Genomic DNA, 13,686 nt, shown 5'->3' with positions numbered 1-13,686 from the left:
TTTAGCCTAACAGTGCTCCTGCGTGATGGGTGCAGTCAAAGGCAGCCGGTTTCCTCATTCTGCAAGCAGGTGCTGCAAACCTCAGTTCTTCCTGTCCGCTTCCTTGTTTCAGCAGTTTTGCATCTCCGAAACACCCAGTGACAGCACTTGTAGAAGAAGGGAAGGAAAACCCTTGTGAACGACAAAGAAAATGCTTTCAGTTGAGCTTAAAAACATCACTTCAGGGTACATCTACACGGAGAGGTAAAGATCTATGTTCTTCTGCCCATGCTCCAACCTAGCAAAATATGGGGCACACATCTCAGGGTGCCACCATACCCTTTCCAACACTGCAGAGCCACGGACTTTTCTAAAAGAGATGCAGAGAATATTCCCAGCTACCTGTCAGCATGGAACTCCCTCGTAGGCAAAAGAGGATACACAAAAATTTTGGGAAGCCATTAGTAAGGCCGAGGGAAAATCTGCAGTAGATCTGCTCAGCTCTGGATTCCCAAGAAGGAATGAGTTTTTCACCTTCCTGCAGTGCCACCACCTAGGGTTTCCCCTTCCCTCATCTCCCCTAGGCCAGGTCACATAGAACTCAACTGACTGCAGAACAACCCTTTATTGTAGAATTAATTGTCAATCAGGTCAACCTGTGTGGATGCACAGCTGAGAGTTTGATCACAAGGGAAGAAAAAGGAACTCGGCACAAGGGGAGGGAATAGTGGCAGAACCACCTTTTTTAGTAGTCAGCTCTAGTCAGAGCAATTTATTTGACTGGAAAGCCACATTTTCAGTTTATAGCTTGGCAATTATCATTGCAAACATAACAGTTAGTAACTCACTCCCTTTTGTTTCCATAAACACATTCTGCAGTTGCTTGCAGAGTCCCCCATTTCCACTGTGGCCCTTGATTCTGCTGGCAAGCAAATTTTCTAGATAGCTTTTTTCTTCATTTTCCAGCCTGTTTCAAAAGAGCTGTGTATAGAGGTTTCTTTTTCAGTTCAAGCACAATTATCTTTGTTTCATTCCTTTGCTATAACAGTGACTGTGTAGAATTAGCAAGCCTCCATAACTGCCAACTTCAGATACTCGCTCTCACAATCATGAGATGTCACAGTCATAAAGTACTGCTCTTCCCTATTGTCCTACAGTTTAGAAGTAAAATTATTGCTCTATGCTGTTTAATGTATGTTTATCTAACCTTCGTTTATGTGGGCTGCAGACTTACTTTTAATCCCTTCCGAACTGTGGGAGGAAGAGAAACCACCAATACAACGTGTACAGCAACAATCTCCTGTTGTGGCTGGTTCTTCTTTCTTTGTTTCTGCGCAGAATTTGCAGCACGCTCGCTTCATGCTCATGTATTCTGGATCTTGAATCACAGCCCCAGCTGTTAAGTTATGCCTGTGTTCCAAACATCTTACATCTACAGCAAATATCTCTGGAAGCTGAACTTCGGAGCATATCTAATTTTAGGTGCTCAACTTCAGACACCATTGAAAACAAATAACCTGGAGATGACATGCGCTCGGGACTCTGCGCAAGTCAAGACATCTCAATCATCACTAAACCAAAGTATCTGGAAATCATTAGTAACTTTCCAAAAAGTCATGCCCTGAATGAATTCCAGGGGTTACCCCCTCCAAAAAAAAAAAGAAGTATTTCCTAGTTTTCAAACTTAGCAACCAAATCAAAACAAAAAGTAACAGGAAAACACACAGCGTGAGCAAGTGTCAGTTGGTGAATATGCATAAAGAAATGTAAAGTAAACAATAAAAAAGAAGATATACTCAGATTTTGCTATATATTAATTTTATTTGCACTGTATTGTATGTGAGCAAAAAAGATTTTGTTTCCTTGCCTCATTAAAAGCATGCTGCCTTCTTGATATATCCCCTACTAGAGTTCCATACTTCTGTTTGCACACAGTACAGCAGAACTTTGGGTTGCAACACTGACATTTTCCAGAGATAACTGCCATATCAGGAGGAAAAAAACCCACCCATGTTTGTATTACTTAGCCACAGTATTATATTTTTCCCCAGGCGTATTCTTGCCATGCTTATGAGTCAGCAATAGCAGAAACTTAACTTGCTTTCCTTTACAAAGGACAGCACTCATTAGGCAACAGGAATAAGTCTCATTTTTTCCCCTTTAACAGTTTGGAAAAAAGGAAAAGAATGCCCTTACGTTTTAGAATTATTATAGTGATGCTCCTACTGTGCAGCGACAGGCAACTTATCGTCCAAGAAACAAAGTACAGCAACAAAATTCCAGAAACCCCGAGTGAGCTCTTCTCGAAATACCCTGCGAACTTGAACATAGCCAGGGAAAAGAAATTCAACAATCGTTTAAGTTGCATAAATAATTATAACTTGCCTTTCAAACAAGCCCTTTACACATAAAGCCTAAAAAACCCATGCTTTAAAAGAACCGGGCCATTGCATGATTTGCACAACTGGCTTGCAAAATTTATTTCCATCTCTCTTTCTGTCGCAAGCTTTTGTACCACTAACATCTGGCTATCTATCTCAGAAGCCCTCTGTGAGAGCATTTCATGCTTGATTTTTAGCAAACTTTAGATATCTCTAAATGCAGATGGACTTTTCCCCACCGTTACCGTAGCACTGAAGTGCAGTGTGGCAGTGTACCAGCTGCCCTGACGCTGGAAGGCACCCGAGCAACGACCGGCGCGGACTTTATGCCGGACGAGGGAGAGGAGACTTGGAAGGGGATGAGCAGGGACCTGGGTCCACACTGACTGCCCAGAGCCTCTCCAGAGCATAAGCCAGTAGTTCCACCTGGCAGCAATAACTGAGGCCACCCTGGCAGAGGCAGAACTAGTCCAGGCAATTGCAAAGGCCCGATCCCACCAGAGGAAACTGAGGCACGCCTGCTGTTTGGGGTCTTCTGAGCTGCTCCAGTACACTGCTCTTCTGAGGCACTCTGCTCAAAAACTGAAGTGTCAGAGAAAAAGGAAACAGAGGAGGCAGATACAGAGCCAATTTTTGCCCAATAATCATTTAAACCCTGACTCAACTCTACCCAGGAGAAAAAAAACAGGAAGCCTGACCGACATAGTTCGGCAATTGAGGTAAAGGTGCACATAAAATGTATGACTGATAAGCAGTCAGATAACAGACTACTGATCAGGATGTCAGAGCCCTCTGAAAGGATGAAGGCAGACGACACCAGGCACCTGCTGGTGTAGTCTCTTCAAAGAGAATATTCAGATCATGAAACCCCAAATACAGCATTAAAGATACGCAGGCATGAACTGAACAGAGAGGAAATGCTCAGCAAACAGACAACGAAAACGCCCAACGGTTGAAAATCAGAACAGACAAGTCAGAGAAAAATCAAGAGGGAAATACACTGAAAAGCATACAAGGGGACGGTTACTTTCTGTACAAACTGCTAGAAGGATAGCTGTAGCCTGAGCTCCTTGAAAGAGGGACGCTGGAGAGGTGACCTCTCTCAGGCTTTGGCTGATCTTCCCTACAGAGATCTGCTGCTTCCCGCCGTATCGCCATGTGAAGAAACTCCAGCGACAAACCCAGTGTCGAGCCAAGCCCTGGGAGGGGATGACAAGTCCAGCAGACCCACTCACCTGTAACGGGAGCAGCCACGCTTGGGACGGCCAGCAGCGACTTGGGATCCCAAAAGCATCAGCAACACCAGAGGCAGAGCTGCCAGAAACCAGTGTCTGCAGGGAGACGGGCCCCGAAAGGATCTGGCAAAAGAATACCTCCAAAAGCTTTGCCTTTTAAGCTATTAAGTATCTGACCCTGGATACTCATGTTTTTCATACAAACATCCAAGTTCTCGCTGGCTCCGGCCAAGTTCTTGGCCCTAGCAGCCTCCTGTTGAAATGGGTTTCACAGTCCAGTTTTGGACTGCATGAAAAACATCGTCATTTAGATCACTGTTGCAGCCTTCCAGTGTTATCACACTTTTCTCTTCACATGGAGAAGCACTGGGAGACAGAAGGGCAGAAGTCCTAGGTCTATTTCATTTCTGCTGCTCACGCGTACTTTCACCATGATCCCTCTTAACAGTCACATTTCTAAAGCAAACAACCCAACTCCTTCGCTTTGCTTTTGCATGTATAAGAAGTCTACCCTGTAATTTCTTCTCTTTTATCTCGTTCGTATTTTCATTCTGGTTTCAGGGCAAAGAACGGCTACCGTCATCTTTCGATCGACACAAGTAATTACAATGGGACAGAAACGTAATTACGTCACCCATTTCCCTCGGCCCTGGACCACTGTTTGTTCTAAGCGTCATTTTATTTGCTGATCAGCATCAGCAGAACATCTCCAAAACTTTCTTTTTCCAAACTGCTGAGCCCATTTTCCTCTCTGCAATGTTACATTTGCAATCATGAACTGGCGCCCTAGCAGAGAAGGGTAAAGGAAACACTAAATTAAAGTTACATTCTCTGGATAAAAAAACAAACAAATGGTTCCTCTCTCAAGAGTCTCTCCTGTTTCACCGAGCGCTACAGCAATATGCCTACACTTTCAACACACTGGTATAAAACAGGCGAACACCACCCATACACTGAGCGCAGTGTTGTTGTTGCTCTGGCAACTACAGACCACAATTTTTTGCCTCGAGAGAATTAGCCCAAATACAAACACGCACACAAGGGCATCAACAGCCGTGGGTGCTAACAGCGCCTACAACTCGCTGTGGACGTGTAATGCTGCCATCAAAACCTGGATTTAATTCAAAAGTAAGTCCTTTAACTCCAAACTGTTTGTCTACGCTTGTTTTTCCTCCTCTTCACAGCGTGGTTGACAACACATCCTGAGACACCCTGCAGCACCAGAAGTATAAATGTAAGGCAACTTCAGCTCCGCTTGAGAGTGAACAAAGTCATTCTAAAACTCTCTCTCCAACGGATAAATCATTGATCTATCAGCTGGGATTTGCTGGTATAAATACTTACTGCAAGCCTTAGGAGTCAGTGATTTGAACCCACCCTGTGTGTGTGCACAGGAGATAAGGTCAATACTGTACTACTCTTTAACACTCCCTTGCGCTGATAAAAGGAAAAAAAAATACTTTCATGAGTTTATAATGTCGTTTAAGCTAGGTGTAACAGTTAATAATTAAATCTCATCTACTCAGCTGTCCTTTAAAAAGAAAAAAAGTTTAAAACAAAACCGATAGATGAGCACAAAAACGAGCATGGAAGTTACTCGAGGAATGCTGGGAGCGGGGGTCCTCACACGTCTCAGTTTTTGCCATGTCATTTCGCCTTCCCCATTCCTGCCCTATCTGCATACCAGTGCCAAACTGCACTTGAACGAGAAACCACAAACAAAGAAATTGCTCAAGTCTAATTAGAGCTTTTGTCACAAGCCCAGGGCCTGTAGAAGAAGCAAACGCTCACCCTGTGTATGACAGCCAGCAGCTGAAGTTTCTTTCTTGGCCTGAAATCGTTATTTAGTTTTTTAGCATTCTGCATGCAATCCAAACAACTGGTCTAAAGGAGTATTTTCCCTCCCAGGCATCCCCAGCCTGACTCACTCACTGAACTGGAAGACTGCAGAATATAATCTGACATTGATCAATAATTTTTCAAGTTGCTGTTCCGTGGCATTTCGAGATTCTTGTCCGGGACTTACCAGGCAGATACACACACTCAGGCGTATCTGCCCTCTGCGTAAGTCATCCAGGTAGGCAGCTCACGTGCTTTCAGACAGCATCCCACCCGCTGTGCTGCAGAGTTCATTCACACAAGGACACGGGCAAAATTCCCATTATCCAGCCACCCAGGAACACCAGGTAAATCTTCAGAGTCCTCAAATCCCACCTGGACAAAGCATCCAGAAACAGGGAAACCAGGAATGAAGAATTGCTGTAATATTTAGTATTGTGTAGGGCCAGATAGGATGGCAATAGTCACGCTATAGACTTATTAACTAACTTTCTTGCTAGTTTTCAGAGTAATGTCTACCATTTCCTGTTACAAAAAAAAAATAAGATAGTATAGCTGTATAGTTCATATTTTGAATTTTGGTTTAAAAATTATTTTTCATTTGAGTATTTTACTACAACTTAGAGGAATGACTGAGAACAAACTCTTTGGGAATTTGTAAATGTTTCAATTTATTTGATTCAAAAATATGTTTAGAAGGGGTTTTTTCCTCATATTATTGATATTTCTTTTTTTTTTTGTTTGAAATTTTCTTATCATGAGGGAAGCCCAAAACACAGTAAAAAATTGTTTGCCATGCAACTCCATTAAGGATGCAACATACTATAACTAGTCCCCCCCAAAACTACTGCTTGTGCTTTTGTCTTTGCTTTGGTGCTCATGTGCGATTCTGCAAAAGCTGTTTAAAATGCCTTCAGCAAGAGAAAAAAGGACTAGTGAAAATCAACATTTCCAGTCAATATGGTAAGCAAGGAGAATGATCCGATCCCACACCTCGCTCTGGTGAGGGACCACCCGAAGGGCTTCCGCTTGGCCATTTTTCTCCACTTTCCAGTCTCCCCGCAGGCAGAAGCAGGACAGGCTGACCCAGCCGAGCCCCGCGCAGAACAGACTGGATTCCACCTTGTCAGAAGTGACCAAACAAGCCTGACCAGTGCTATGCTCTGAAGAAACCACCAAATGAAGGTCTGAGATTTCCACTGCGCCTGTCTTAGCAGGGCGCAGCAGAAGTGGGTCTGAAGAGCAAAACAGCTAAGGACAAGGACCCCACATTCACGTGACTCGTCGTCTGGAGGGTCCCACTTCGGAGGAGCTGGACTCTGGTGCTGCGAGCAGCGTGCTCTTAAGCGGCTGAAGCACTCTCTCAGAAAGCAACCCTGTGCCGATGCTCTGGGGCCACTTCAACATATGAAGTGTGCTAAGTGGGGACACGCAGGAGATTCATCCCCAAAGCACACTGCTGATCCAAACTACATGTTTATGTCAACACTCCCACTATTAGTAACGGAGAGTAGAAATTTATGCATCAGGCTGTACTTTTAAGAGCAAGCCTGAGTTTCTGGAAGCCCTCCTTACGTACCCTCACTAGACTACCCGAGCATCCAGAAGATGAGGTTTAGCACCCTCAAGGCTACCTGTAACAACTAGGTCACATACAGAGGGATTTTTTGACTCTGAAGAGAAACATGGACCAATGACATCAGGCATTTTACTTGGTTTTGGACAAGTACAGAAGGTTGGATTCACCTCTGCACTGGTGCCAAGCCCAGCACCGCGCCCCCCCTGCCCAGGGATTACCACGTGCAAGTCTGCCTCGAGCGCTGCTCATTCTCATGAACTGTAAGAGGAGCCAAGGAGCAGCCAGGGCATTAAGCACCCTGCCAGCCTGGCCAAGGCGCAGTCAGTCCTCAGCATCAGGGTCTCCCCTGCAAGCACAGAGCCAGCTCTGTGCTCGGTGCCTAGACCCCTAGGCTGGAGCCCAAGAGTCTTCGCCACTGCTTTATATTGTCTCAAAATAGCTGCAGAGCACCACTAAATCGGTGCTGGTGTGATTCATGTGCAGAGAAGGTTTCAGGAAACTTTACGCAGCACTTCAACATTTATTTTTCCAGATCTCATTTAACACAAATGAGCAGGAAAGTGCTTAAAAGGGGGAAAATTGCAAACAGCTGATTCCAGTTGCACTTTTGTCCCTTGCCAAATGAAAAACTTCATAGGACAGACTTTGTTTTCAAGGCATGAGGGATGTGGAAATATTTACACCCATAGTATCAAGACATCAGCCACAAGGTTCAAGACTGCAGTGCCAAACTGAGCGGGAACACGTTGAAGAAGGCAGAACGGGTTTCCAAGGCAGAGGAAAATGTGTATTATTGCAACTGTTAGTAATAGCTGACCTAAACAGAAATAAATGCTTTGGAGATGGCCTTCATCTTTGCAAAGCACTATACCTCTGTCTCAGGAACACACAGAATCTTTGGCTCAGCACAAGCGGGTGCAACAAGTTAGAGAGTGGATTTGCTCCGAACGCACAGCAAAGCCCTACGAACTGCCCTGCCTCTGGGCGCCCATTTAACTGGGGACCCAAAACAGGGTCAGCCAGACTACGTCTCTGTTCTTTAAACCAAGCGCTCTGGCCTTCATGGCATTATAGTAAAAAGCTCCCGATTTAAGGACAATCATTTTATAAATCTGGGTACTGGAAAGTCAGAAAATGCTGAAATTAAAGTTGGTCTGGCAACCTAAGTAATCTCTCTCTATAAATGTGTTTTAAGATGTTGATGTCAAATTTCGTTTTTGCTTGCTGTTTATCAAATAACTAAAAGTTACACAGCTTTATTTTTTGCAGTTGAGGGTGTCAGGCAGGGAGGCATTAAATCTGACAAGCAGCGCTGCAATTCAAAATGAAAACACTGAATTTTCGATTGCAGGATGACTGGTATGAGGGAATTAAAATGTAGCATAGTTCATACCAAACATGGACAGCTGCTGCCTTAGAGTAGCTTTTTCCAGGTAAAAATCTGATACTAATCCCACTTGTGTCCTCAGTGAACTTCCATCTTTATTTATCTCGCTTCAATCGCTAACATTTGTTTTTTCCTTCAGCACTGCGTCTTCTAATGCTCCTAGTGATGACCATTAAAGGAACCTTAAAGTTCCCAGCCTGTTGAGTTCTGAGCCAGCTAATTTTTTATCTGGATTTTCACTGCCTGAAAAGTGGGTTAGAAAAGTCAAGCAAAGAGGGCTGGGACTAACAAATCTGCTGACTAAACCAAAAAGCATAGAAGCAAAACTGAAGTCAGACAGCAGAAGAGCTGAAAAATGTGAAATTTGGCAAAACAACTCCTGATTTTGAGATCAGAACTCATGTTGAGTTTTGTAAAATAAAAAAATACCCATACACTTTTTTCTTCTTTCTCCTTTTTAAACCAATTCATCAGCATGCTTTGGCCAGAGAGCTATTCAAACCCAAGGAATGGTGGGAAGACATCTCTAATACTTCAGCTATCTCAAGACTCAGAGGCATGTCCCATAGTCCCCCCACAGAGTTGGTGTTTTATTTAAACTGCTGCCAAAACACAACTATGCAGACCAGCTCAAACGAAACGATTAAAATGACAAATAAGGTGTATAACCAGCAGCCAAAGCATCCAAAATTCAGTTTAAACACACATTTTCCCCTCTTTAGGGAAACACGGTTGGCCTCCTCCATGAAAAGACCGAAGTTAAAAGCCCTCCGACATAAACAGGAGAAGATGCTAATGTATTTTCTTGACAGAGTCTCCTTGAACACGGAACATATTTCCCCGAAAGTCAACAAACTCAGTATTGTCTGACATAGGTCAGCGTAAGGCCTGTTAAAATGTACAATTTGTTGTACAGCAGTCGAAGATTTGCATTTGGGCTCCTACTTCTAAGGCAACAGGTGAGCTGGGATATCAAGGGTACTGAAAAATAACCTTGAGAAGTGAAACATTTTAATCTTATGTCTTAACCCCTTGATTCTGAATTACTTCTAGAGATGCCTAGGGCTTGGGAAGGCACGGTAAAACTACAAATGCATAAATGCTGCCATTAAACTTAGTTTTAATATACCTTTAAATAGTGTATTTATTTCTTCACTGTATTTATACACACATGCACTTTGTTTACAGATATTACACTATTAAAAGTTTAATGTTTAACTTCCTATATTTCACTAATTTATGGTAGAGGACGACCTTCTAAAACTAGTCATTTAGGGCATATATGACAGAAAAAGTATATACTTTGCCAAAAGTTACTGTATAAGCATACTAGAGGGACAATGTTCCAGAGACAGTGATTTGGGGCATATGTGATAAGGAAAAAACAAACAAACTCAAAACTCTTTTCCAAATGCTGCTGGAGGTATGTCATTGACCTAGCAAGATATTTTTAGAACACCAGTCAGCTAAACTTCAAAGTCTGCTTTCCTGGGATATGAGAATGATTGGAACACAGAGAGTCTTTTCATCCTCTTTCAAGCTCATTAGTCTTGTTACTGAATATAGCACTTCTTGAAAAATAATATTTCAATGCTAAATTCAAAGATAAATCATCCGTTAAAGAGACATGCAAATACATGCTGAGACATCGGGATTATTTTAGCACCTAAAGCAGAAAACACCGCTATGTTCTCATGCAATACACCCTCTACTAAACAAAACGTGAAAAGTGTGCCAGGTACACGGTGCAGCTAGGAATTGCACCCTCTGTCATTCTATGCTTTTTTTAAAACAAAGTTGGAGTTTTTTAAAATGAAGAAAATGACCAATGTGAAAAAGGACATTTTCATGTTCGTCCGTGCTGCCCACAGTGAGTGATACAACAGCTGCTTCTCAGATGACAAAAACATTTTTCACCTACGATTGCTGCAGCTTCTCTGCCCCTGCTATGGAAGGGTAACGATCATCGCTTTCACTTTTCAGACCTCCAGCCCAGCTTTTTTTCTGGTCTTTCTCGTAGGCTGAACTCATAGCACAGACCTCCTGGAAAACCATCGATACAAAAGCAGGGACAAGCCCTCCGTCCACTTCGCGCAAACAGCTCTCACAGTAACCCGAAGGGTCTGAACTCCACCCGCGCGCCTTTGTCTCTCGCTCTCTGGGCACTTCTGAAGGCTCAGGGCGAGCCCGGGGAACTGCCAGCCACACCGGCCCGAGGGAGATTTAGGCTGTCAGCGTCCCACAGGCCAGGCGCGATGAGGCTGACATACAGTGACAAACCAGAGATCACCTCCCCTGTCCAGCCCAGCCACTGAGCGGAAGGCGCAGAGAGCCCGTCAGCGCTGCAGGAAGGGACTCGTATGAAACCGGTCCCTGCTACACATGGGATTCACATCTAGCAAAACAGTCTTTCATGTGCAGACCTCCACCCTGCGCAGAGGAGCGAGAGAACTTTTCCCTCTCAGCGAAAGCCCTCTCTCATTCTAGTGACAAATGTAGCCAACCCACCTGGCAAAAGAGCTCTGTGAAAGGGTTGAAAGTGGTTTTATTTTGTTCCCGAGGGCATCGGCACCGCAGGTCGGACTTAAAACTGATGCCATTTGAGGGATAGTGGTGGCACAGCGCTTGCAGGCAGCCATTTGGGTATTTCCTACCTCAGGGCAGCAGAAACCTCTGACACTCGGCACAGTCCCGCATAGTGCAGTGGGGTAAGAGGAGCAGGGGAGACTTTTTAAATGACTGATAGCATAATCTCATAGGGACAATTAAGCAGGATCCCGGGGTGGAGGGGGTGTGTGTGATTTTAAGGTGAGGAAAGCTGCGTTTAAGCATCATAGTTCTGTGAGGAACTCCAGCAAGGGGGGGTTCCTCCTGGCCCACCGCTGCTCCACGCTGCTGGAGCCAGCTGGGTTCTTTGCAGGGAGGGCACCGGTGCCAGCACGCCGCAAACCCCGGGGCACGTGCCCCCCGCTTTCTGGTGTGGGCTCCAGCCACAAACCACCAGGCACGCAGGCGCCCGCCATCAGCACCCCTGAGACCGGGGTCCTGGGACAAACACCGCACGTAACCAGACGCAGCGCAGCATCCTCAGGCCCGGAAGGGCACGGGGGGAAGTTTTCTCCACGGACAACATCGCCTTTGTATCACCTTGGCTGAATGGAAGGACGAGTTTTGGAAGGCTTAGAAAGGAAAACTGCAGTCTGTCAAGTCTTCATTGTTCGGTGACCCAGTCAGCCTAACACCGTACGCGCACCGCGCTGCCGCAAGCCAGCTGGAACAGCAAGCGTTTGCTATTCCCGGTTCCTTCAGTGTTCCCACACTGACCAGTCGTGGCACAGAATACCTCAAAAAAGAAGTTATCGCTGTACATGCACCTTCTCCTAAACTCATAGCTTATAATTCTACGCCTTTATTGCTGGACTGTTTTAGTGTTGAGCAACAGAGCTCTTTTTTGCATCAAAAACTGCTTTCTGTTAAAAAAAGGAAAAAGTGGTATGGTTAGATGTAGGGGTTTAATCTATAAAACGATGTATTTCTTAACTTCAAAACTAAACAGTAGTAAAAAACGACACCTAGCACCAGCCACTCTGCAAACAGAGGAAAGCAAACAAACCTCAACCTCCCGTCGATTTCTCACCAGCCCGCCCCTGCCGCCCCGGTCCCTCCGAGCAACAGGTCAACCTCCCCTCGCCCCGGTCCGGCGGCGGCTCCTCCCGCCCGCCACCGACTCCCCGACCGGGCTCGACAGGACGCGGGGAGGCGGCAGGTGCGCCCGGACCCGAGGGACAACGAAGGGGGGGAGTGGGGGGGGTGGGCTCGCGCCCGCGGACCCGCAGCCGGCGCCCCGAGGTAACGGCACCGGTCCCCCCGCCCGACCGCCGCCCGCAGCCGGGCCGGCACCTCAGCCCCGGGACCCGCCTGCTTGCGCCAGGCATCGCCGGGAGAACCGGAGGGCTTCCAGCGCCGCAGCCCGCCCGGCCCGGCCCGGCCCGGCCCCACCTCGCCCCGCCGTGCGCGGTCCCTTCCCCCCCCGCCGACGATCCAAGGCTTCCCGCCGGGGCTCCGTCCCGTCCCGTCCCGTCCCGTCCCGCCGCGCAGCCTCACCTGGTCCAGCGGGATGCCCAGCAGCGCGCTCAGCGGGTGCAGCAACGTGGAGCCGGTGGTGCGGGGCGGGGCGCCGGGCGGCTCGGCCATGCTGCATCCCCCCCCCCGGCTCACCTGCGCCCGCCCGCCCGCACCACACCGCACCCGCACCGCGCCGAGCAGAGCCGAGCCGACCCGCGCCGCGCCGCGCCCGCCGGCCGCCGCCCCGCGCCGCGCCGCGCCCGCCGGGCCGCAGGGGGCGCTCGGCGGGGCGGGGCCGCTGCCAACGGCCGGGGGCGGGGTGGGGCGCGCAGAGGCCTGGCCGCTGCCGGGGCCTCACCTGCCGCCCCCCAGGAGAAGGGGGGTGGGGGGGCAGGCAGGCAGCCGAGCTCGCCCGGGGCGGTGGCCGGTTATGGCGGCCGGTCGGTTATAACGGCCCAGCGGCTGAGGCCGCGGCGGCAGCGCTCGGAGAGGAGCGGGGCGGGGCTCGCTGTGGGCCGGGCGGGCTTGGTGCAGCCGGGCCCCCGCCAGCAGCCGCGGGCCCAGCTGCCGGGCCGGGCCGAGGAGCGCCGGGCTTCCGCAGCCCGGGCCGCTGGGGCGAGGTTTCCGTGGGGTTTTTTTTCGCCCAGACACGGGTTTTTTTTTTTGCAGCCATGGCTGTTAGGAGTGCTGCTGGTTTTAATGGGGAATTACCTCGCGTTCGGCCTGCGGGTCGCGTCGCTGGGGACCGAGATGCGCGTGGTTCGGGAAAACACCGAGTTTTCCTTGATAAGGGAAAAAATAACAAAGGAGTAGGGGTTTGAAGTGATGGGAGGTTCATCTGCCACGTGAAACACGGCCGCTGTGAAGGGGCTTCTGCCAGGGCGGCCTGTGGCAGGCTGACGCCGGGCCCGGGCGACGCAGCCCTGTGCCGCAAGGAGAACTCGGGCAGCGCGGCAAAGCTGACGCGCTCGGAACCCCAAATACCCCACAGGTTCTTCGCTGGCTCTCCAGGCTCGTTAGCAGGCCCATCATTTTCTCTGCTTCACATAATTGCCGACTGCGGTAGCTGGAACTGTATAGTGGCTGCAGTACTAGCGTGGTTTGTTCCGAGTGTCCTGCGTGTCCCGTGCAAGGCAGTGCTGTGCTGTGCTGGGAAACCCAGGCAAAAATCGTTCAGTAGGGAAGGAGTTTTACAGCAACAATGTTGTCCTAATGGTAGTG

At 48.0% G+C, this 13,686-nt stretch overlaps 1 protein-coding gene across 1 annotated transcript in view; it reads right to left on the bottom strand.

Moving 5' to 3' along the window:
• MBOAT1 (membrane bound glycerophospholipid O-acyltransferase 1) overlaps positions 1-12,621 on the bottom strand; it is a 60,353-nt gene extending 47,732 nt beyond the window's left edge. Inside the window, exon 1 of the mRNA XM_075417082.1 lies at positions 12,505-12,621. Coding sequence (XP_075273197.1) covers positions 12,505-12,594 — 90 coding nt within the window. The 5' untranslated portion in view covers positions 12,595-12,621. The remainder of the gene's footprint in view (positions 1-12,504) is intronic.
• Between the last annotated feature and the right edge of the window lie 1,065 nt (positions 12,622-13,686).

This window comes from Opisthocomus hoazin, chromosome 3, assembly GCF_030867145.1.
Source record: "Opisthocomus hoazin isolate bOpiHoa1 chromosome 3, bOpiHoa1.hap1, whole genome shotgun sequence".
NCBI classification, from domain to species: Eukaryota; Metazoa; Chordata; class Aves; order Opisthocomiformes; family Opisthocomidae; genus Opisthocomus; species Opisthocomus hoazin.
The sequence above is the reverse complement of the archived record's forward strand: the minus strand, read 5'-3'. Positions and strand labels throughout refer to the sequence as shown.